Source organism: Labrus mixtus, chromosome 1 (assembly GCF_963584025.1).
Source record: "Labrus mixtus chromosome 1, fLabMix1.1, whole genome shotgun sequence".
Taxonomy (NCBI): Eukaryota; Metazoa; Chordata; class Actinopteri; order Labriformes; family Labridae; genus Labrus; species Labrus mixtus.
The window spans coordinates 29,291,136-29,312,817 of record NC_083612.1 but is presented as its reverse complement, the minus strand read 5'-3'; the positions used below and the strand labels follow the sequence as shown (position 1 = coordinate 29,312,817).

At 38.1% G+C, this 21,682-nt stretch overlaps 1 protein-coding gene across 1 annotated transcript; it reads left to right on the top strand.

The window, feature by feature from the left end:
* The first annotated feature begins 674 nt into the window (after nt 1–674).
* On the top strand, nt 675–6,521 carry irf8 (interferon regulatory factor 8). The gene is made up of 9 exons (XM_061041235.1): nt 675–1,957; nt 2,069–2,283; nt 2,707–2,890; nt 3,175–3,272; nt 3,518–3,575; nt 3,967–4,014; nt 4,109–4,501; nt 4,649–4,764; nt 5,037–6,521. Exons 2-9 carry the CDS (start codon nt 2,113–2,115, stop codon nt 5,232–5,234), a joined length of 1,266 nt encoding a protein of 421 aa, XP_060897218.1. The 5' UTR covers nt 675–1,957; nt 2,069–2,112; the 3' UTR covers nt 5,235–6,521.
* Nucleotides 6,522–21,682: the final 15,161 nt, after the last annotated feature.

Below are 21,682 nucleotides of genomic sequence, written 5' to 3'. Positions count from 1 at the left end.
TGTGCTGAAATGAAAATGAAGAAGAGGTGTCAGATTGAGAATTTATGAGGAACGCTTACTCCTTAGTTTCATTATTTTGAATTACAAAAAATAAAACAAAATACAAAAAAAGTACCAACTCAACACTAGTTTCCAATCCAGTATTTTGTTTCTGTGGAATCTATGTGGGGCGGCCCCTTGGTTTTTATTAACTCAACAAGACTTTTTTTTTTTCAAGACTCAAGACATTTCATAATTATTGCTTTAAAGATCCTTTGTGGAGTCTTGAACTGGTTATGAAACAGTTATGAAATGAATAGGCATACCAACTTGTGATCTAGTATATTTTTCATGCCTGTAAATGCTGCCATGGTATAGTGTCAAAGTAATTTTTAAAGGTTTATTTTTGGGCTTTTTAATCCTTTATTTTTCAGAGACGATTGGGGATTGACGTGTGGGAAAGGACCCACAGGCCAGATGTGAAACCCAGGCTGCCCGCTTGGAGGAAATCCTCTGGACATGCAGCGCACACTAACCACTAGGGTACCTGCGCCCCAGTGTTAAAGGGATTGATTGCACACTGCTGAACCAGCCTTTTTTAAAAATATTTTCCACAGCTATGATTCTTGATTAGTGATATATTTGAGTGTAAAAAGAAGCCAGCATGAGATTTTTTGTGGGGTTTTTTGCAATATCAGCACATATCTCCATGTCCACAGGAGTCGTCAATAACAACACAAACTAAAAGTTCCTCACAGGAGCTTTAAAGTGAACACCAGTTTATTTGCACAATATTGCCTATATGTGATTATTTCAATCTGTCATGGCTGAAAAGATTGATTGTAAGCAGGCTTTCCTTGCGTATTTCAGAAGAAGTTTGAAGTTTTTAGTTTGAATTTTTGATTTTATTATTGTGTCATACGGGGCTTACATGACACCATGAGTTTAACAATATGTCACAATAGGACATAGATTAAGAACTATAGAGAAATGACTTTTTTTAAAGGCCTCATCTGCAGCGTGCTGCTAACAGTCTTGTCTGACAACTACCCGCAGGAGGGGCGACAGGCACAGGCCCGCACGCAGAAATGGCCGAGCCCATGAAAGGCCCGGTGAATGGGCCCTTCTAGGATATGATTTCTTTTAATGTATTCATATTCACTTTACGAAGAGGGGCTTTTCATTGAAACAGGCTGGAAATAATTGAAGCAACACTAAATAAAACTTGTTTTGTTGCTTTAAAAGGTAAAAATTAGTATTTAGGTGTACAATTATATTTGGTCATTGTAGCTTTAAATTAGGATGGACCATGTTTTTTTTTTGCTAACCTCCATGGGCACTCTCCATGGACTCGGCCCGAGAAGCTTTCCAGTTTATCCCCCCTTATTTGTATTATTGAATCACTGAATGAACCTGTATTAGTTTCAGTCTGTTTCATAACCAAGATGCATTTTTTACAAAGAGACTTCTCTTTGTTGTTTCTGTTCAAATACCCTCCTTCCATCATGTTTGACATTGTAGTAATATTAGACTTGGTCTAGTGGCATCATACAGACAGTGGTCTACTTCAGCATACCTGAACAATATTTCCTGTGGCTTGTCTTCATTCTAGCGTGGGCGTACGAGTACATTAATTACGTTGGCGTGGAGCACAAAAATCCCCCACAGTCTAAAGTAACTTGTGACTCTCCGGGTTTATTCTGCGCTCCGCGACGGCGTGGGCAGCACTTTAACAACCAGCGCTTATGTCAGGCCATTTCTTGTAAATGCCCACAGTTAGAAGAACAGCGCTTCTAAATGGGCCGGCACAATAAAGCTTCAGCGCCGTCATTGGTCAGATGGAGGCGGAGCTGTCCAATCACATATCAGATAGTTCATTCATAACAGTGAGCACTGTGGGTTTGATAGGCATGTGTCGGGGACAAGTGATCTCACTTGAGTAAATCTGACAGTGAGCCATCGGTCATCTTCGCAAACTGTAAGTGTTTTTGCTTTAACTTTTAATATGGAAGAGTGAAAGTTGTCTCTAAAAAGTGTAACAAAAGTTACAATGATTTGATATCTACTACTACATATTATATTTATACAGTAAGGTACAGGTGAACGATCCTTAAACAACCTTCCTTGGTCAAGATGTCAAACTCTGGAGGGCGCAGACTGAAGCAGTGGCTGGTTGAGCAGATCGAGAGCGCGCAGTACTCTGGGCTGCAGTGGGAGGATGAGACACGCACTTTGTTCCGAATTCCATGGAAACACGCAGGAAAACAGGATTACAACCAAGAAGTGGACGCATCCATTTTCAAGGTTTGACAGCATTCTTGTGTTTTCCCATGGTTATAACACCAGATTCTGGTCATACGCAGAACTGCGCGTAAAACCAAAACTTGATTGACCTGTCTGTTGGTTCTTTAAGTTTGGCTCCTTGTGGCTGAAGGGATTTTTTTTAGACATTTAAATGTCGCTTTTTATATGGAGTTAAACTAGCCATTCTATAGCCTAAATTCAAAAAATAGACTCAAACCATGCTTAATTGCCAGTTAAATGAAGACAATGCAGTACACACCTTATTGAGGATTTTTCTTTGTTTCTTTATTTCTCTCTCTGTCTTTCGTTCTTTCTTTTCGTATCAAACGGGTTTCTTAATCAAAGAATAGGCTTAAATGTTTTTTTAAGCATTAATTACAATCATTTACATACTACCTTTATACATGTTTTCCCTTTCCACAGGCCTGGGCTTTGTTCAAAGGCAAGTTTAAGGAGGGGGACAAGGCTGAGCCTGCAACATGGAAGACCCGGCTTCGCTGTGCCCTGAATAAAAGCCCTGACTTTGAGGAGGTGACTGAAAGGTCACAGCTGGACATCTCCGAGCCTTACAAAGTCTACCGTATTGTACCCGAGGAAGAGCAGAAGCGTGAGTTTGTGTGGTTTGAGTGTTAATTTTCCTGCTAAAATCAACACATTTCTCTTTTATTTAACCCACTGATTTCCTGAGGCCAGCATTGATGACTTATAATAGATATTTTTTATAAAACTATTTAAAAAACATTATAAAGTATTGTTTGAATTTCTATTTAATAACATGTTGCAGGACAAATGAATGTAATAAATATGAACCATTTCAAGACTGTTTGGCAGATATGATGTTGTGTTTCTGTTTGGCATGTTGTGAAGAGAGTCTTCTTCTTTGACCCTCAGATGGCAAAAGCTCAATGATGGCCATAGCAACTTCAAGCTCTGGTGATATCACAGACATGGACTGCAGCCCTGCAGCAATAGAGGAATTCATTAAAGAGGTGAGAGCACTCCTCACTTAACAACAATTATCAAACCATGTTTCTCCTTCGTTCATCCCCCCTGTTTCTGTGCACTGTATGGCCACTCAACATTTGACACCCTTTCCCCCCAAAGCAGCAAATGCGTGGTCTCCTTTATACACTTGTTGAACTGAGTACCCACATACTCCCACTAACTCCTTATGAACAGTAAGTGTACAAAGGTTCTCTGCTGGAAACGACTTGTGTTTTCTGTCTGTCTGCAGGAGGAAGGCTGTAGTATCCAGGCCAGTCCAGAGTATTGGTCCCAGGGCAGCATGAACGGTAAGATGACCTTTTCTAATCAGTTTTTAAAACAACTTTTATTCAACTAAGCTGAGGTCAGTGTGGTTAACACATTTTCCTGCCGTGTATCTCAAGTAAGACTGTTCCATCTTTACGAGAAATTAGCTTTAATACGTTTGCAAAAATAACCACAGTGGAAAGCTCAATGACATGTCCCTGCTTTTGTGGGTACTAAATAGAGCTTCATGGCTTGTCTGTTGAATTCTGCAATGGAAGAATTGACTAACATCCTGTTGAACTTTGCTGACTAAGGTGATTAATTCTTTGTGTGATCGTGCTGGAGAAATTCTTCTTTTCTGATGATGCAGCAGAATAATGACATGACATGTGTGGTCATCTCATCTCAATCTCTTCCTCTTGTTTTTCACAGCTTTCCCACTGCAACAGGACCCTCTGCCATCAGGTGCTGTCGGCTCAGGTATGCATTTTATATTATTCATGGCCAATTGATGAGTTACAAGGGTAATGTTTTTTTTTCCATTTGCAATTCTTACCAAGTCTTTTCTCTCCAGCTTTCTCCCAAATGATGATCAATTTCTACTACGGAGGAAAGCTGATGCACACACACATGGTTACCCATCCTGAAGGCTGCAGGATCTCCCCACAGCAGCACCTGGGCCGAGGCGCACTTTACAGTTCAGACAGCATGCAAAGTGTTTATTTTCCCCACGCTGAGCTCATTGAGTTCGACCGCCAGCGGCATGTCACACGTAAGCTCTTGGGCCACCTGGAGAGAGGTGTGCTGGTCCGAGCCAACCAAGAAGGCATCTTCATCAAGAGGCTGTGCCAGAGCCGGGTCTTCTGGAGCGGGCTTGGAGAAATAGGCTCACAATACGGCCCCATGTCATCTAAGCTGGAAAGGGATGCTGTCGTAAAGATTTTTGACACTGGGAGGTTTCTACAAGGTGAGATCTATGTTCAGTAATTTAGTTATTAGAGCTCATAAGAACATATACATTTCATACCAATGCTTGCAGAAAGCAGGATCATAAGAGAGGATCGATGTTTGTGGGGTTTTCTAAACAGCTTGTCACTTAATCTCTACGTTCCAGCTCTTCAGCTGTACCAGGAGGGTCAGTTTTCTGCTCCAGATCCGACAGTGACTCTTTGTTTTGGAGAGGAGCTCCATGATCTCAACAATGCAAAGAGCAAACTGATCATTGTGCAGGTAAGGCCAGCCCCATCAAGGCAAGTTTGTCTTACTATAACAGCTGACTGGTGGAATTAATGTACATTTGTTAAAAGAAGGATATTGGGGAAAAATAACAATGCAAGTAAAGCTTTTATTTGGTGGGACATTTCATTAATTTTTTTAAATGTTTTATTTAAATAAAGTTATTGGAAAAAGACACATTTTGGGTGTGAAATTTGGATCCTGATACAATCAGACTCATACTCACAATTAGACACATTTTTCTATCTCCTCTCTCTGTATTACAGATCACTGTAGTGCACTGTCAGCACCTGCTAGATACAGTGAACATGAGGCGTCCTCAGCCCTTCTCCAACAACCTGAACCTGGAGATGTCTGATAGTGCAGCGACTGATCAGATGGCTCGCATCTACCAGGACTTGTGCAGCTATAGCGCCCCCCAGAGGCCAGCCTGCTACAGGGACAACATGCCCATCACTGCCTGAACTGTGAGCAGATACACACCTGCCAGGAGCTCTGAAGACTGAATGTACGATATATGAAGGCTATTTTTTTAATTCTCCTGACATACATTGACACAGCTGACCCAGATGAAAAAGTATCAAGTTTCACATTGACTTAGAGTCATAGCGATCAAATATGAGCCAGTAACGGCTTTAAGATGCAGCTATTTATTAGGATGCCTCTATATTTTGTGTGTCAGTAAATCAATTTTATTTTAAAGGGATTGCTGTTGATTATGTTTGGGAATAAGTCTGTGGCCTCGTGCCTATGATATAATCAGACCAGTGCTGATATTCAGTACAAAATTTCAACCTCAGTGTGATCTTTTTATACAAAGGTTCTACAGGCAGCATAAAGAAAATGTAATAAGTAACAACATATCATTATAATATTGTGAATTCAAACTATAATTTTACTCCACCTACACAACCAGTTCCTCAACTTCACCAAAACTAGACAAACCAAACCTTTTCCTGCGTTTGTTTTTACCACATAATTCAGCAAACAAGCTTCTTCAGATTTTGTGCATATATCTGAATGTTTCCATTTATCGTGCATCCGAGAAATAAGAGTCTTACGTGACTTCACTGCCAGAGGTGATTCAGAGGTACAGTCCAAGCTTAATCAATCAAAGAAAAAGTCAGTCTGTTGTAAAGTTAGATAACTCCAAACCTGAGGTGGAGTAGTAACATAGGAAAAAAAGTCCTTGTACTGTTGTACTCTTAACAGCACTCATCGAGTGGCTCTTGTCTAATCAGATTCCTCGGTCAGAAGGAACTGTATGATAGTGTTTATAGATACCTAAAGCCGATACAGACTCTGTGTCTCACCTTTGCTTTATTATTTTAGACAGTTTTCATGCAATGAGTGTTGCAAAGCTTAAAGAACAGATTCATTTCATTTGACTTTATCAAACAAATATCTGTAATATATATCCTCTGCTTCTCATACACATGTTGGTACGACAACAGTTTTGATATGATAAATTCAGTTCTCATTTCTTAATTATATTTTGACACATGTGACTTTTCTTGTTTTTGAGTTTCTTCCTTATGTGAAACAGTTTTGGATAAACACACCTAACTGATGTTTTGTAAGATATTTTTATACTTTTTTCAGTGGAAAAAAATCAGCTGTTGTAGGTTGCATGGCAGATTCAATGTGGCATTGTATTACAGATAGGTTTTACTATCTGGACTGTTTGAGTGGACCATCATTTCTTCATTTTCTATAAACTGTATTTCAAGTAAAACAAAGTTTTTACTTAACTTCACATGTTCTTGTCTTCTTTGAGTTTGGCTATTGACAAGTGGACAATAGCTTGTAGCTGAGAGATTTGGAAGATTGGCAAAGACTCACGCTCTACATTTCAATGTTCTCAGTTAAGATAAAAGGATCATATTTAAGGCTATTGAGTTTAAATCACTTATATTTTAATTGTTTTCAACAACTCTCCAAAGCATTCTGTGCATTTGTTTTTTAACTATCTAGGCAGCCATTCAACCATTGAATTTAACGGTACAGTAAGTCTATTTTCAGCATGATCAGTGTCTTCATGAGCGCATGACGACACAATAAGACCACAGTGTTACTTTGACAACAATAAATATTTACCTGACTTTATGTAGGTGCCTAACACAACGCTCTAAAACATGAAAACAAATACAAACCACTGTTGCATATCAGATGAGACAGGGCCATCTTGATGGATGAATCATACAAATGTGAAATATTGTTTTAAATTCTATTGCATTGCACGATAGGCCATCAGGTAGAAACTTTAAAATCAAGATCAAGTCTCACATTTTGAGAAATATTTAGGACCCTCATAGACTTGGTGTCTATTGGTGTCTGGGACAACAAGAAGTTACTTAAGACTAAACTTGTTTTTTCCTTGACATCTTGATAATTTAGGATTATTGTTTTTCTTTTACTATTGAAACTCATCAGGAAATCATTAATAAACCACTTATTCTCGACTCAGAGACAACAACAAAGTTTGAGCGAGGGAACTACTACTTGACTGAGACTGCTATTTACTCAGACCATACTTTTGATTACAGCACACAATGATGAAACATAAACACATGGAACATGAAACTAAAATAAGGATATAGTATACCAAAGGCAGGGAAGCTCTCAGAGCCCCCCGCCAACCCCCAGGTCTGTCTTATGAGTAACAAAGAAAGAAAGCGAGGTGCCGAATCACTCCAAATTTTCACAATGAGACAACAACATGGATTTTCTTCTCTTGATTCTGACACAGTTTGTTGTTTAAGACCAGAATCAGACGACAGCGTCATTTCAAACGTCAGACTTAAGTCATGGTGGCAATATTGGCAGGGAAGTGTAATGTCTCTGGATTCAAGCAGTAAGCCTTACACACACACACACACACACACACACACACACACACTCATTTTCAGTTCCTCAGTATAATACACCTGAGTTCCTAGGTTAGTCTACATTCTAAATGTAATCCAAATGTACTGAGCAAACATTTGGAGTCGCCTGAATACTTGAAAATATATATTTAAAAAGTAACAAAATAGCAATTGGAACCAAAATCATGCACACAAAACACGTACCATAAAAATAAACCTAAAATACCACATGTATTATAATATAAAAATATAAATGTTGCCTTGGATTTAAAAAAAAAAAAAGAACATAATTCAATGGAGACAGGGTTTGGCATCCCTGTCAATGTGTTTGATGACAACAGTTCTTTTGTGTGTGTGTGTGTGTGTGTGTGTGTGTGTGTGTGTGTGTTTGTGTGTGTTGACTCACAGCGATTTCGCAGTAAAAGAGGTCATGCGCTCCTCATATGACATCTCTAAACCTTTTTCCTTAATTAGAAAATTCAATATGATGGTTCACTGAATAAAAACACAGGTGGAATATTGTCTTTTTGTGTGTGTGTGTGTGTGTGTGTGTGTGTGTGTGCGTGAGTGTGTGCGTGTGTGTTTGTGTGCGTGTGTGGTTGTGTGTGTGTGTGGGTGTGTGTGGTTATCTATATGGCAGCAGTTCTATCTAACTTCCACAGAACAGGAACTGACTTATAAACCGTGACAGGAAACTGTCTCTACTCCCAGCCCCTCAAATAACAGCTCTGATACTGGATAAGCATTTAATTGATTTGTTACAGTTACACTTGTATTCAGGGATATATAAAACTGTACTTGTCACTTCATAAATACAGCTATGTCATCATAGCACAAATATTACTTTGAATCCTGGACTCTCAAACTAAGGACTGGTAAAGAATGAGGCTACTTAAAAAAAAACTCAAAAATGGATTTACCTAAAACTATCTAACCCTGAGATAGAAGTTCTCTGTTTGGACCTACATTTAGTTTATTTCTCATTGTATAAAATATAGTATAAAACCTTTATCTTGTGTCTTTATTATATCTTTATTGGCTCTCACTGCTTTTACCGGGTTGGTGTCTGAAACGAGAGTCACAGCATTTATTCAAAAAGAGCCTTTGTTAACATTTTCAAAAATTAAACAAAATGAACATTCCTCACAGCTGTGTCAAAGGCATTGTTTGTCTGTGTATTGATTCTAATAACGTTGAGCACTTTGTTATCATTGTTTTTTTAATTGAGCACCAGAAAAAAAAAAATCAAAGATTGGTAGGTTTCATAATAGACCCAGCTAGCAGCTTCTTAGGGTACCTTATCAACAAGTGTTGCTTTAATAAAGCACTTCTGGTGATCAAGTTTTTATGTTTGCAGATATTTAATCATTTATTTATAAGTGACCTTTATAAATCGTAATAGTGGGATGTTTTTACTTTTGTACTGAGCCAGGTTTGCTGCTCTGGATAAAACTTCTGTCCTCAATTAGAAAATTCAATTCAAAATCAATTCAAAACACAAGTTGTGTTTAAACCCATACAACTAATACCAATCAGACGACTTAAATCTATTTCATCTGTCTCTCTGCTGGAATTTAAAAGTGTGTTCACCAATATGTCAGCGTGTTCCTTTTTTTAAATGTATGTTCTCATTGTCTTTTTAATATTTTGACATTCAAACATATATAGAGTTTGATTACATCACAGAGGCAGACTTATGATTATTATATTAATATTTGAGAAGCTCATGGCTGGGGCAGGACATGTAGTAAAAACAATCAAAATATCATTACTGTTTAAGTACATGTTCTGATGATGTTGATTAATTTCCTGCTCAAACGCAGTATTTAAAGATGACGTTGCTGAAATGAGACATTAAAATCAGACAGAGAGTTCTATGAAGGCAGAGTCACAAATCACAGTTTACTCTTACTTCACATGCCATGTTTCTTGTAAATGCTTTTTTTGCGTTTGCTTGTGTAATACTAGAACACATTCTGGACACATTTGATGGATTCTTTTTTTCCCCCCTCCACCCCTTCAAGGAGACTATTAGGAAGAAAAGGAGACGCATGCTCTTAACCTTTCTGCTAACTAAGTCTCTTTTTTGCTCACATTTCCAGTGTCTGCAATGTGGTTCTCTTTATATTGCGACATGTCTTTGAGGTGTCTGAGGCTTCCCACAATAAATCATTAGAGACGGGTGACAAACACAACTGATGTTGCCACCATGCCCTTCTTCTTTATAGCATTACTATCCAATTGGCTGCTTAAAGGAAGCAGCAGCAGTTTTGTGAAACGCTGCAATTCAAGGAAAGACAGACTTAAAAAAAAAGGAATCTAAAAGAAATGATGATAAATGTCACAGAATAATTGTGTCTATTCGTTTCCTGATTTCTCTGTATTGCTGACTCCTTGGTCCTCTGTGCCCCTGAGGTTTGTCTGCAGAATCAGCGCTGACCTTTCAGTTTAGCTGTTGTTGTTTTCCAGTGTATATCATCTTGAATTTAACACCTTGTAAAAGGAGTAAAACATTTTTTCCAAGACATGGCAACCCGTTCTGGATCCTATGTAAAATCTCTGCTGGTTTAGTCTCAGCATATTGAGAAGTTGACCTGTCTCTTAGTGTTATGTTGTGTTTTGTTGTTGTCTTAGTTACTCTAACTAAAGGCTTTATTTACGCTGTGCCAGGTGAGAGAGACACAAAGTATGTAAAGAACTCCTTTTTAGGAAGTTGTGATTTTCCGTGAACAGGTCTTATTATGCAAGCAGGGGTGTGGAGGGTGTTGGTGGAGTCTCTGGGGAGCACGCTGGTTTAGAAGCAGTGTGGGTGAGATGAGAATAGGCATCAGGAGAGGAACTGGGAGAGAGCTGAGGACACAGTCAGAGGAGACACAGGTGGACGAGGAGCCCACATCCTGGGACGTGTATGGAGAAGGCCACACAACCACACATAATGTACACACACACACTCACACACCATGGTCACCAATGATCAAGGATCATATCCTCTTATCAGTATCAGTTCATGTCCTTCAAAACAAAAGTCCCCATAGCCTTAGATCTCTTCTTCTGGGTTAACTCTTTAGAATTTAAAGAGAAAGAAGAAATCATTAATTATGAAATCATTTTAAATCCTTCAACGCAAAATCTCCTCCTCACCACTATAGTCTGTTTTCAAGAGTTGCTTGAATCAGAAACTGCATGATGTGGCAAGACAGACTGACGAGCAAAAGTGAAGATGGGGAAGTGCACAGATTTACAGGAAAGCGGTTTATTGTAACCTGCCAACATTTCCAAAAAAATACAAAACCAATATCCATCTGTGCTCCCTCAGTGTACAGTTGCCAGTGTTCATGGCCTCAGTAGTACAATAAAATAAGAACAAAGGTTAACTTGCAATCTATATGAGGGACTCCCATGTGACTTATCTTACAAGGATGTCATCCAGTTCAAAAAGAACAGTGGTCATTCTCTCAGTGTGCAAAATCTAAAGTCATCAACAGGTCTGATTTAAAGTAGGGTCTTTTTGTTTGTTTGTTTCCATTTATTAGATAGACAGCTGAAGAGAGACAGGAAATATTAGGAGTAGAGAGTGGGGGATGACATGTGGCAGGGGCAGAGGTCGGATTTGAACCCATGGCTGCTGCGACGAGCACTATAGCATCTATGCTTCCGGCACACTTAACCGCTAGACTATTTGACGCCCAAATAATCCGAAGGACATTTGGAACATTGTATCTGTGGATGAAGACACAGCTGAGAGTTGCGTCAGTCTCTGTCCTGGTTGCTGCACTCTTTGACAACAGTGATCCCTGACCGCCTGATCTGTCGCTGGACAGGAAACACAGGAAGGAGCCCAGGAAGAGCGTCCAGCACACAACTTCTCCCCTGAAAAGAGGAACAGTCAACACAGAGGCCTGCTTCCAAAAACAGCTAGACTATTCAAACACGAAGTAAACTTTGGGTTGGTGTGGGAAATATATTGGTATGGGAGGGACTCAAGATATTTGTGATGACATTGGCATAAAAGTGTTTATTACCAGAAGTGTCTTAAGGTCAGAGGACGCACACAAATACATCAAACAGTTAACAGCCTGCGAATTTAAACATGAAAACCCAAACATGGTTAACATAAAGTTTATTTTATTTAAAGATATGCTGAAGTATTTTTACTGAACTAAAAGAAATATTGTTACAGTAAAATGACATACACTAACCTCTTATGAAACTAACAATGATATAAGTTACCATGACTCGTGGTTTTTACAGTGTTACATTTCATTTCATATCATTTTATAATTGATTTGTTTATAAGACAACACACATTAAAAAAGTCTAATACCACAAATTAAACAGAGCCATTAAGTGATTAACAAACAAAACAGGAAGTAAAAAGCATGATAAACTGAGAACACTACAATATGATGTGGAATAAAGAACATTCAAACAATAAAATGTTAATGATGATCTAAGAGGCCATAAAGGATCGTAAAACAAATAATAAAGTAATAATAATAAAGGGCTATAAAGACAACGCTATAAAAAGGACTTTAAGCGTCTTCATCAGCAAATTGCTTCAGGCCTATTTAAAGAGAAGTAATTTTAATCCAAAAACAGAATACATTGGAAGAATCTGTGTGAGGTTAATGCAAGATGTTCACATTTAGAGGATCATTATCTTAGTGATTCTTGGCCAAAACTTGTTCTGGCCTTGCAGCTTAAATCCTTTCAAAATTCACTTCTGTTTCATATTCGAGCAAAACAAAACTTATCATGATAAATAAGACGGTGATGGATGAGAAGACGGAGGGGAAGGCCGGGGTGGGGTGACAGTCCCCGGAGAACGAGAGGCAGGGGAGCATGAGAGATGTGTATAGACATGCAGATCATTGTGTGTGTGTGTGTGTGTGTGTGTGTGTGTGTGTGTGTGTGTGTATGTGTGTGTGAGAGAGAGAGTGTGTGTGTGAGAGGTGACAGGATGTGGGTAGCCAAAAAGGTGTTACTTATGAAGTAACAAAAAAATACCTGACAAACATACCAGCCGCCTCAACTGACATTTTGAATTAACATGTTCAATAAATGCATGTGTGCATATAATAAATAAATGTAAAATATTGTTAAAAAATCAGCAGGATAGTTTCTCTGTGATCATACTTAGTGAATGAAACATGCATGGTCAACAAAGATCTCCAAGTATACATGTTTGTGGTGTGAGTGTCATGAGTTAAAACGGATCATTGCTTGTTTTGTTTTATCAAATCAAGTATCTGTCATTTTGTCCCCTCAGCAGTTCCACATTTAACATCATCATTCCTAATGACCATTTTTGCACAGCTGTGTAGGAGTGTGGTAAAGTCTGTTAAGGATTTAAAATTGTGTTAGCTTGTTTTTTACACTTTGAAATGGTTGTCTTGCCTTATACTCCAGATATCACTCCATGAAATATTGCTCCCTTTGTATCTTTAGATCTCTGCACCACTTATTTCAAATTGTTCTGTGGTGCTTTTATTTATCATTGTTTCAAACGTTTTGACTATATCTCTTTAGAACAGGCTGTGGTTAAAAAGTATGTTTTCAAAACTGTGACTTTTAGTGTTTAATTGATACATGGGGATAGTCTTTTTAATAGCATGCTGAACAGTGATATCATTTCAGTAAAGACTTTCAGGGATACGATGTTCTGAGACTAAATCATTAAAGATTTTGAAACTGTTGTTAGAGAGTATGTGACAAAGCTTAGTGATTCATTTGTCCATTTGCTCCTGTTGATAACTTTTTAATTTACTGTTATATTAGAAGTTCTGCCATAGGGGTGGGTTTGTTGAGGTAAATGTATTCATTACATTTAGTTTGGTACATGATTTAAAGATGTTAAATGATGCATCTGTTGTGCTATGAGTTCCTTTGGGAGAGTTTTCATTAAATATAGACTTTTTGTGCTAATGTTTAGGCTTTGTAACATATTCACTTCTATGTGTTTCCAGTCTCTGCTAAAGACAAAAGGATCAAATAATTCATTAGCATGTAGGCGACTAAAGGACAGACAAAAGTGACGGAAATTGGGTAACCTACCTCTTCTGTATGTATTACACAACCTTGGGTACGAACATCTGGCCTTTTTCCCATTCCAGAAGTTTAAATAATTTAGTGCAAATGTTCAAATCAGGTTTTTTGTATTGTGACAGGTAACATCCTTAAAGTGAAGTCAACAGAGGGAAGAATGTTCATCTTTACAACACTGACACGGCCCCACAGAGATATGGAAAGATTTATCCATCAAACAATATTTGACTTTTATAAAATATTTGTGTGAGAGTGATATCTCGTGTTTTAGCAATGTGTGGTAACTTTTAGTCCGAAGTATGTTATCTCTGTTGTTTTCCATTTAACTTTTGTATTTTGGACACATGTATTGCGGCAATGTTTTTTCGTTGACATAACTCACATTTACTCCATTTTACTTTGTATTCCCTGTTTTTAAGATTAGATAGATATCTGCACTAAACATCATCCTGCAACTTCCCGCACAGCTTTATAGTTTTTCCATTGTTCCTCTTTGTCATATTTTGTATCATATTAGAGTTTATATCATCTGATTAAAGCCCCCTGATACCAGAAGTAATACTGTTCACCATAGCATTCTACTCTACTCTATGGTTTTTGCACCAAAAACAGGAAGAGAAATTCCTTGGATACTTGGAAATAAACGTCATTCTGATACTATTCTGATACTATTCTGATACTATTCTGATAATAATACTGAATAGTCTCACTGCCATTAGTCAATGCCAGATGAGATGAAGGCCTAACATTTGAAACTATACATTTCAGTTTTGAAATATTTTCTGAAGTGGATTTAACATGATCTGGTTTGCTGCTTAATGATGCTGGAAACTATGGAATTGATCAGATATAACTTCTTAATGATGTAAGTTAGAGTGAGAAGCCTTGGAAAATTGCCAAATGTTTGACAATATCACAGTAACAACCTTTTCTTTGGCAACAATAAGAACCTCTGTGTGCCTCTGTGTGCTGCTTCCACTATCCCACTTTCCAAGCCCCACACAGTCTCAGCAGATGGCTGGTCAACATGAGTCTGGGTTTGCTCAAGGTTTCTGCATCTTTAAGAAGGTTTTTACTTGCCACTTTGCAAAAAATTACTCAGTACTCATGATGGATTAATGTTGCGTCTTTGTAGATAATATAACAAAGAGTGAGATCTTTTAACTGCTCTTTTGTAAAGTGTCATGAGACACTATACAAATAAAAATGAACTCTTTTATGAGCAGCATGTTCTGCTCACTGTTGTAGTGAGGTGCAGATGTCATCCACTCATCCAGTCCCAGACTGTGAAGTCCATGAGTCAAAATTAAGGACTTCTTTTCATCAAAACTATAGGTTTTGATGAAAAGAAGTGTTGAATATCATCTGCATAAAGATGATGTATGTTATTTATAACATGTTAATAATCAGTCCTGTGCATGGCAGACAGAAACACATAAACATTCAACTTTTTAAACGTTTGCTCCTTGATAATATTACACTTATAAAAAGATGCGTTTGTATATTACACTCAAAAAAAGGCAACCCCATGCATTTCATATATTGTATATATATATATTATATAAAGTTCACATAGTTGTAACAGATAGCCCTTTTACCTTAAATGGAGGTCGCAAAATACAAGTATTTTTATGATGAATTTCATTGGCTGTTAACCCTAAATCCACATAATTGGCAACCACACGTCTGCACTGCTATTCTCTTGAAGAAAAAAGCTTGTCCTCTTTGAGAGACAAAATATCAGGTTTATGTTTATTTAGATGCAATTAACTGTTCTTCTAAGGATGACTCAAAACATTTAATGAAAAAAAAATTATGCTAATGCAACGTCATGTGAGTTGACTGTAATTATAAGATAAGATTTTCGATGAGTCGGTCTTATTGTGGTTGTGTGGCCAAAATGTTTTAATGCATCCAATACATCGTTAGTTCTCACAAATATTAAGTACACAGTGCTTGCACATGGACACAAACTCACACTCACACTCACACTCACAAAAAAGGCAACCCCATGCATTTCACTGACAGGATCATTTGCAAACATTTTGAGTAACAGTTTTTCCATGAATGTGGTTGATTACTTGTAACTCTGCTATTGATTGAGGAACATGATCTTTGTGGTTTCAAACCTTGTTTCCAACTCTATTTAGAGCGACATTAGACAGTCTGCATTTGATTACACAACCTCTTTCTGAATCAGAAGCCACACACTGGCCAGGGAGCAGGTGCTCCTCGGATGGAGATTATTTAAAGTTGCTCTAAAATGGTTCCAGTGCAGCTGAAGGAGCCTGTGGCCGAGCTGTCTGTCGACCACAGGCGACAGTCGAAAGTACAGTTACAGTACATACTTCCCTCTTTGAAAACCCAGAATCCAAACACAAGCATCTTATGACTGAGGTGGAATTACCTGTGAGAGCAGAACGGATATGTTGTACCCACGGAATCTGTTTAATTTATGTTAGGATCATCTGGAAAGTATAATATATGTCAGGGTCTATTGACATATTGCATTATGTTTCAGAAAAAAAATTATAACTTCTGACAGAATTTAGATTGTTAGAAGTGAATCTAGGAGAAATTTCATCCAATTTGCATGTTTAAAAGCAGTAACCCGGTGTGAGGTTCAAATATATTTTTATCACATGATTTGCATGTAACCATGCTCTGTTGTGTCCCTTAGAAGGAGGGAAAAGGTAAGAGCGCTGAAGCAGATCTTTTATGGCTAGTTAACCATGATGGCCTACACACTTCACAATTCACATCAATGGAGAGAGCACAGGGGAAAATCCTGTTTATGTAACTCAGGACAGAAAGTGAGGCTCGTGTCCAAAGAGTGCTCTAAAGCATGAGAAGGAAACAGTGAAACTTGTGTAAAAGAGGAAATAGCATTTTTATTGGAAGACATCCTGTTTCTGACATTTCATCTTTAATATTTTCCTGATTTGTTTCTGATCTAAGAGTGAAGAACAGAATAAAAGACAACAATGATCTTCTGCAGCTCTACATTGCCCTCTAGTGACCGCATAATGCCAAAGATTAGTCATACACTACATAGACTTTTAAGAACGATTTTAACATTTTCATTGAATATTTCCTATCTTCATCTAAAACTTTATCTGAGATTTTGGATATTTTGAATAGAATTTTTCAGAAATGTCCATTTAAAATGTTTGTTGCACAATGAAGACACTTGACGAAATTTGTTGGAAATTTGAGGAAATTCCCCAATATATTTTTAGAAATTTTCATCAGAGATTGTAATAAAAATCCACAGAATTGTTTGTGAACATTCAGCCTAGATTGTGGTCTATTAACTCAACAACAGGTGGTCACACATTCTGAAGTAATGTCGCAAAAACAAAGATTTTATGAAAACCCAAGAGCACTGTAAGGTCTCAGGAAGTATCTGACCAAATTTGCACTATAACTTAAAATATGGATGACATCAGAAGTAAACAAATGTTAAACACATGAAATGTGGTGTAGATATGTCCATGTACAGCTGAACAAGCTTAACTTTTTTCCTGGGGAGGCACCAATTTATTTATGTAGCGCTGGTCATGATACTCATGCTGACCAAATAACTCATGTAAATCGATCACACCGCATGGTGTAAATAAATAAAAATTGCGGGGGAACATTTTTGCAATTTTGCTAAATCCATTGGTATAACCAATGAAAAAGTTCACCACTTCTGGAGTGTGCAAAGTTTCATGAGTGTGAGCATGTTTTAAGCCCTCAAACATGCATTTGAGTAAGGCAAATTGTGGCGAAGGTTGATCAATACAGTAAAAGAACAAAGGGTCCTCTTATCCCTCGTGCTCAAACCCTTGAAGACAGGTAAATCTGAGCAAAAATTTCAAAACGTGCTGCATATTCAGACCCAAATAACACTAGCATTCATCAAATGAATATAAAAGGTTTTTAATCTGTGCTCTAAATTTCCTCCCGAAATATTTCCCACAAAAGCATAATCGTCAACCTCATGATGGTGCAGTGCAGCAGATTCAGATGCTCTACCTATTATATTTAAATTAACAGTGAATGGCGAGCTGCACGGCATAATATGTTGATTTGTTCGATTTTCTTCCTGCAGATGGCAGCAAAGACATTTGGCTCAGTTCCTCTGATGCACAGACAGTATGGAGTATTATCATTTAAAGCAGGGTGATTGGATCATGTGCAAAGGAGAGCAAAGAGCCCTTACAGTTTTATTTCAAACTAAAAGAAAAGCTACTGATTTCACTGATGAGAGATATTGTGTGATGTCAGTGCAGATGCAGTAGGTTAGAATTCCAGCGGAGCAGCACAGGATCAGCTTCTGTGCCCCATCTGTCCTGCCCTAGCTGCTTCTCCACCGTCCTGGTGGTTGATCTCCTCCCCGAGGATCACTGTTACTGCAGGAACAATAGAAAGCAAGAGAGGAAACACACCCTGTCCTTGGAATCTAAAAATGTCTCTAACATAGACACACACACACACACACACACACACACACACACACACACACACTCACAAACAAACACAAACTGTCTGCAGCAGGAAGGATGTTTTGATTCTTCTTGTCTATAGATTAGCAGCTTTGAGGTTATGCATGACTGTGAATCTGAGGGTGCGTGCAAAGTTTGCTCTCGTGCAAAGTCTGTTCTCGTACCAGAAAAGGACAGAAATAAAGGCCAAAACGTTCTGTCTTGTAAAATAAATATGATTAGCTCTGTTCTTGGTTAGAATCATTCTAAAAGTTACTCTATTTCTGTATGTACTTTAAGAAAAGTTTTCTTGGAAAATATGTTGGGCTGTTTCTCAAATACTAAAGCCACTGTAAGAAGCTGTTCCAGGCTGATTCTTCACTGCAAAAGCAATAAAAGAAAAAGGTCTCTAAAAGGCTACCACTATGCTGCTCAATGGCAGCCTTGTCCAGCTGTGTGTGTTGGGGGAGCGGCTTCTGTCTCCAGAAGCCTCTTAAAGTTGACTGATGGCTGAGGAGTAGAACCACAGGAGTCCAACTAGACCTGTTCATAATTGCACAAAGAATAAGTGTGTGTGTGTGTGTGTGTGTGTGTGTGTGTGTGTGTGTGTGTGTGTGTGTGTGTGTGTGTGTGTGTGTGTGTGTGTGTGAGTGTGTGTGTGTGTGTGTGTGTGTGTGTGTGTGTGTGTGTGTGTGTGTGTGTACTGTCTAGCCAAAAGGTCTTATATAGAACGCTACACCACAATAGCAGGCTGTAGTTAGACACTGTAAGCATTCATCAAGATTGTTTTCAATCCACTGTTCTCGCTTCTGAAACTGCAAAGGCCTCTTTGCCATCACAAAGTACAGGGCTCATCAAGGTCACAACAAACACACACACACAGACTCACACATACTCCAGAAGTCACTATAGGGTAGTTTAAATACTTTTCCTTTTCTCTCTGTGTCATATGTCTTGTTAGTGATATCGTTTTCATTGCCAATTAAGTTATAATTAAGGATTATTAAAACAACAATATATCAAAGCTCAATATTATATAAAGTTCACATAGTTGTGACAGATAGCCCTTTTACCTTAAATGGAGGTCGTAAAATACAAGTATTTTTATGATGAATTTCATTGGCTGTTAACCCTAAATCCACATAATTGGCAACCACACGTCTGCACTGCTATTCTCTTGAAGAAAAAAGCTTGTCCTCTTTGAGAGACAAAATATCAGGTTTATGTTTATTTAGATGCAATTAACTGTTCTTCTAAGGATGACTCAAAACATTTAATGAAAAAAAAATTATGCTAATGCAACGTCATGTGAGTTGACTGTAATTATAAGATAAGATTTTCGATGAGTCGGTCTTATTGTGGTTGTGTGGCCAAAATGTTTTAATGCATCCAATACATTGTTAGTTCTCACAAATATTAAGTACACAGTGCTTGCACATGGACACAAACTCACACTCACACTCACACTCACACTCACACTCACACTCACACACAGTAAAGAAGTTGTCACAGTCAGCTGTTCTTTATGCCGGCAGGATGTACCAGCATGTCAGCTCCAGATACATCCTCTGTGTGTGTGTGTGTGTGTGTGTGTGTGTGTGTGTGTGTGTGTGTGTGTGTGTGTAATTCATCAGCATGTTACATTCTGTCCTATTCTTTACAGTTTTTTCCCTCACCTTTCTTGTGCCCCTCTTCCCACTTTTCTTTCCACCCACTGTCATTTCCTGTCACATCTTCACTCCACTTCCTCCCTTCTTCCCCTGTTTGTCTTTAAAATCATTCCTCTTTATTTTTGACTATTCGCTAGATATATGAACAGTAACCCAACAAGACGAGGGTTCATCAGGGCAACACAATGCAAAACCTGAAAAAACAACTGATTTTTGTCATTATGTGTACAGGCTAACACATTTACACATCAGCATGTTTGCAGAGACTGATTTGAACATATAAGGACCTTAGTGTGACACACACACACACACACACACACACACACACACACACACACACACACACACACACACACACACAAACACCTTGGAATAAAGGACAAGCAGCAGTCTATTTAGCGGACAAACTGTTGCTTTTATATAACCAATATTTTTTTCTCTCGTTTTTTGTTTCTTAGCCATAGATTCAGTCACAGATTCATATCCTGGTTTTCCTTCAACAGAAAAAGAAATCTGTTAATCAGCATTTTGGTCCTTTCCAACAAAAATCAATTCAAAGCTCACTTTTTTTCCTCAACTTTTTACCCTTTCACACACATTTTGATTTTATAGATTTTACAAAAGCATTCAAGCAACTAGGGGACTGTAAGACGTGCACAGAGAAACTTTGAAGCACAGTTTAAACAATGATTAAAAATCCCAAAAATGATTGCAGGTTTTATTTTGTCATGCTGTGAAGTGGCCTATTACCTTTACCCTAAAGTTACTCACTTGGGAAGCCTGTAGGGTAGTCGTTAGTGCCTTGCCCCATGTACGGAGGCTTATAGTCCCTCTAGCGGGCGGACAGGGTTCAAATCCAACCTGTAGCTTCTTTCCCACATGTCATTCCCCATTCTCTCTCTCCGTGATTTCTGACTCCATCCTCTGTCCTATCTGTAAAATAAAGGCATAAAAATAAACATTTAAAGTTACTCACTTGATTCTTAAGCAATGAAGGTCTTTGAAACACAGTCTGATTAATGTCCCTACACAGGCACATGTACGCATCACACAGCATGGTATTTACTCGTGTTTGGAAAATAATGAACTGAGTAAAGATATAGATAAAGATTAAGAAGAGGTCTAAAAAGTTCCTGCAGAGCTTTTTATTTTATTTTTTCTGGGGAAACTGGAATTTGTTCTGAACAGCCAAAACTTGCCAAAGCTGAAATTACAAACATGCAACAGCCAATGTCGGGATTTGAAGGGGATGAGCATTTCACACAGAAAAAACAATGAAGTATCACTTTAAGGCAGCTCTTCTTTTTGTAAATATTTTGAGGAAATGCATCTTTACACCTTTATACACCTTTACATATCCTCCAGCTCTCTAACCATTTTGACTCATGATCCTGTTAGCTCTCCTCTATGTCCTTTTATTGCCTTTATTTGGTTAGTCATGGAGCAGGTCACAGGATTAATTCAGTCAAAAATGTTTGGTTGCAGCCTCAAAATACAATAACTAGCTGGCAATATTCTCTGTCTTAGAATTCAAAGAGTCAAAGTTACACTTGGATAATTTTCAAAGAACTAACGTAGGATAAGGATACTGCAGTATACTGCACAGACATATGTTTATATAACACCCCGGCTCTTTTATAGTTTGACATAGATAATGCTGCTGAGAACGCTTCCTATGTGTCTGCTTTGTGTCAGTGAAAGAGCTATTGTTCAGCTGTCACATGCACAAAGAGAGACTGCTCTTCCTGCTCTAATCAAGCGTTGTGTTAAACGAGAGCTTTGTCCAATGTCAGGCACTGATAGTGAAACTGATAGGACTCTAAAACATGCAAGCCTTACAATAGCACTTACTGTGGTTACT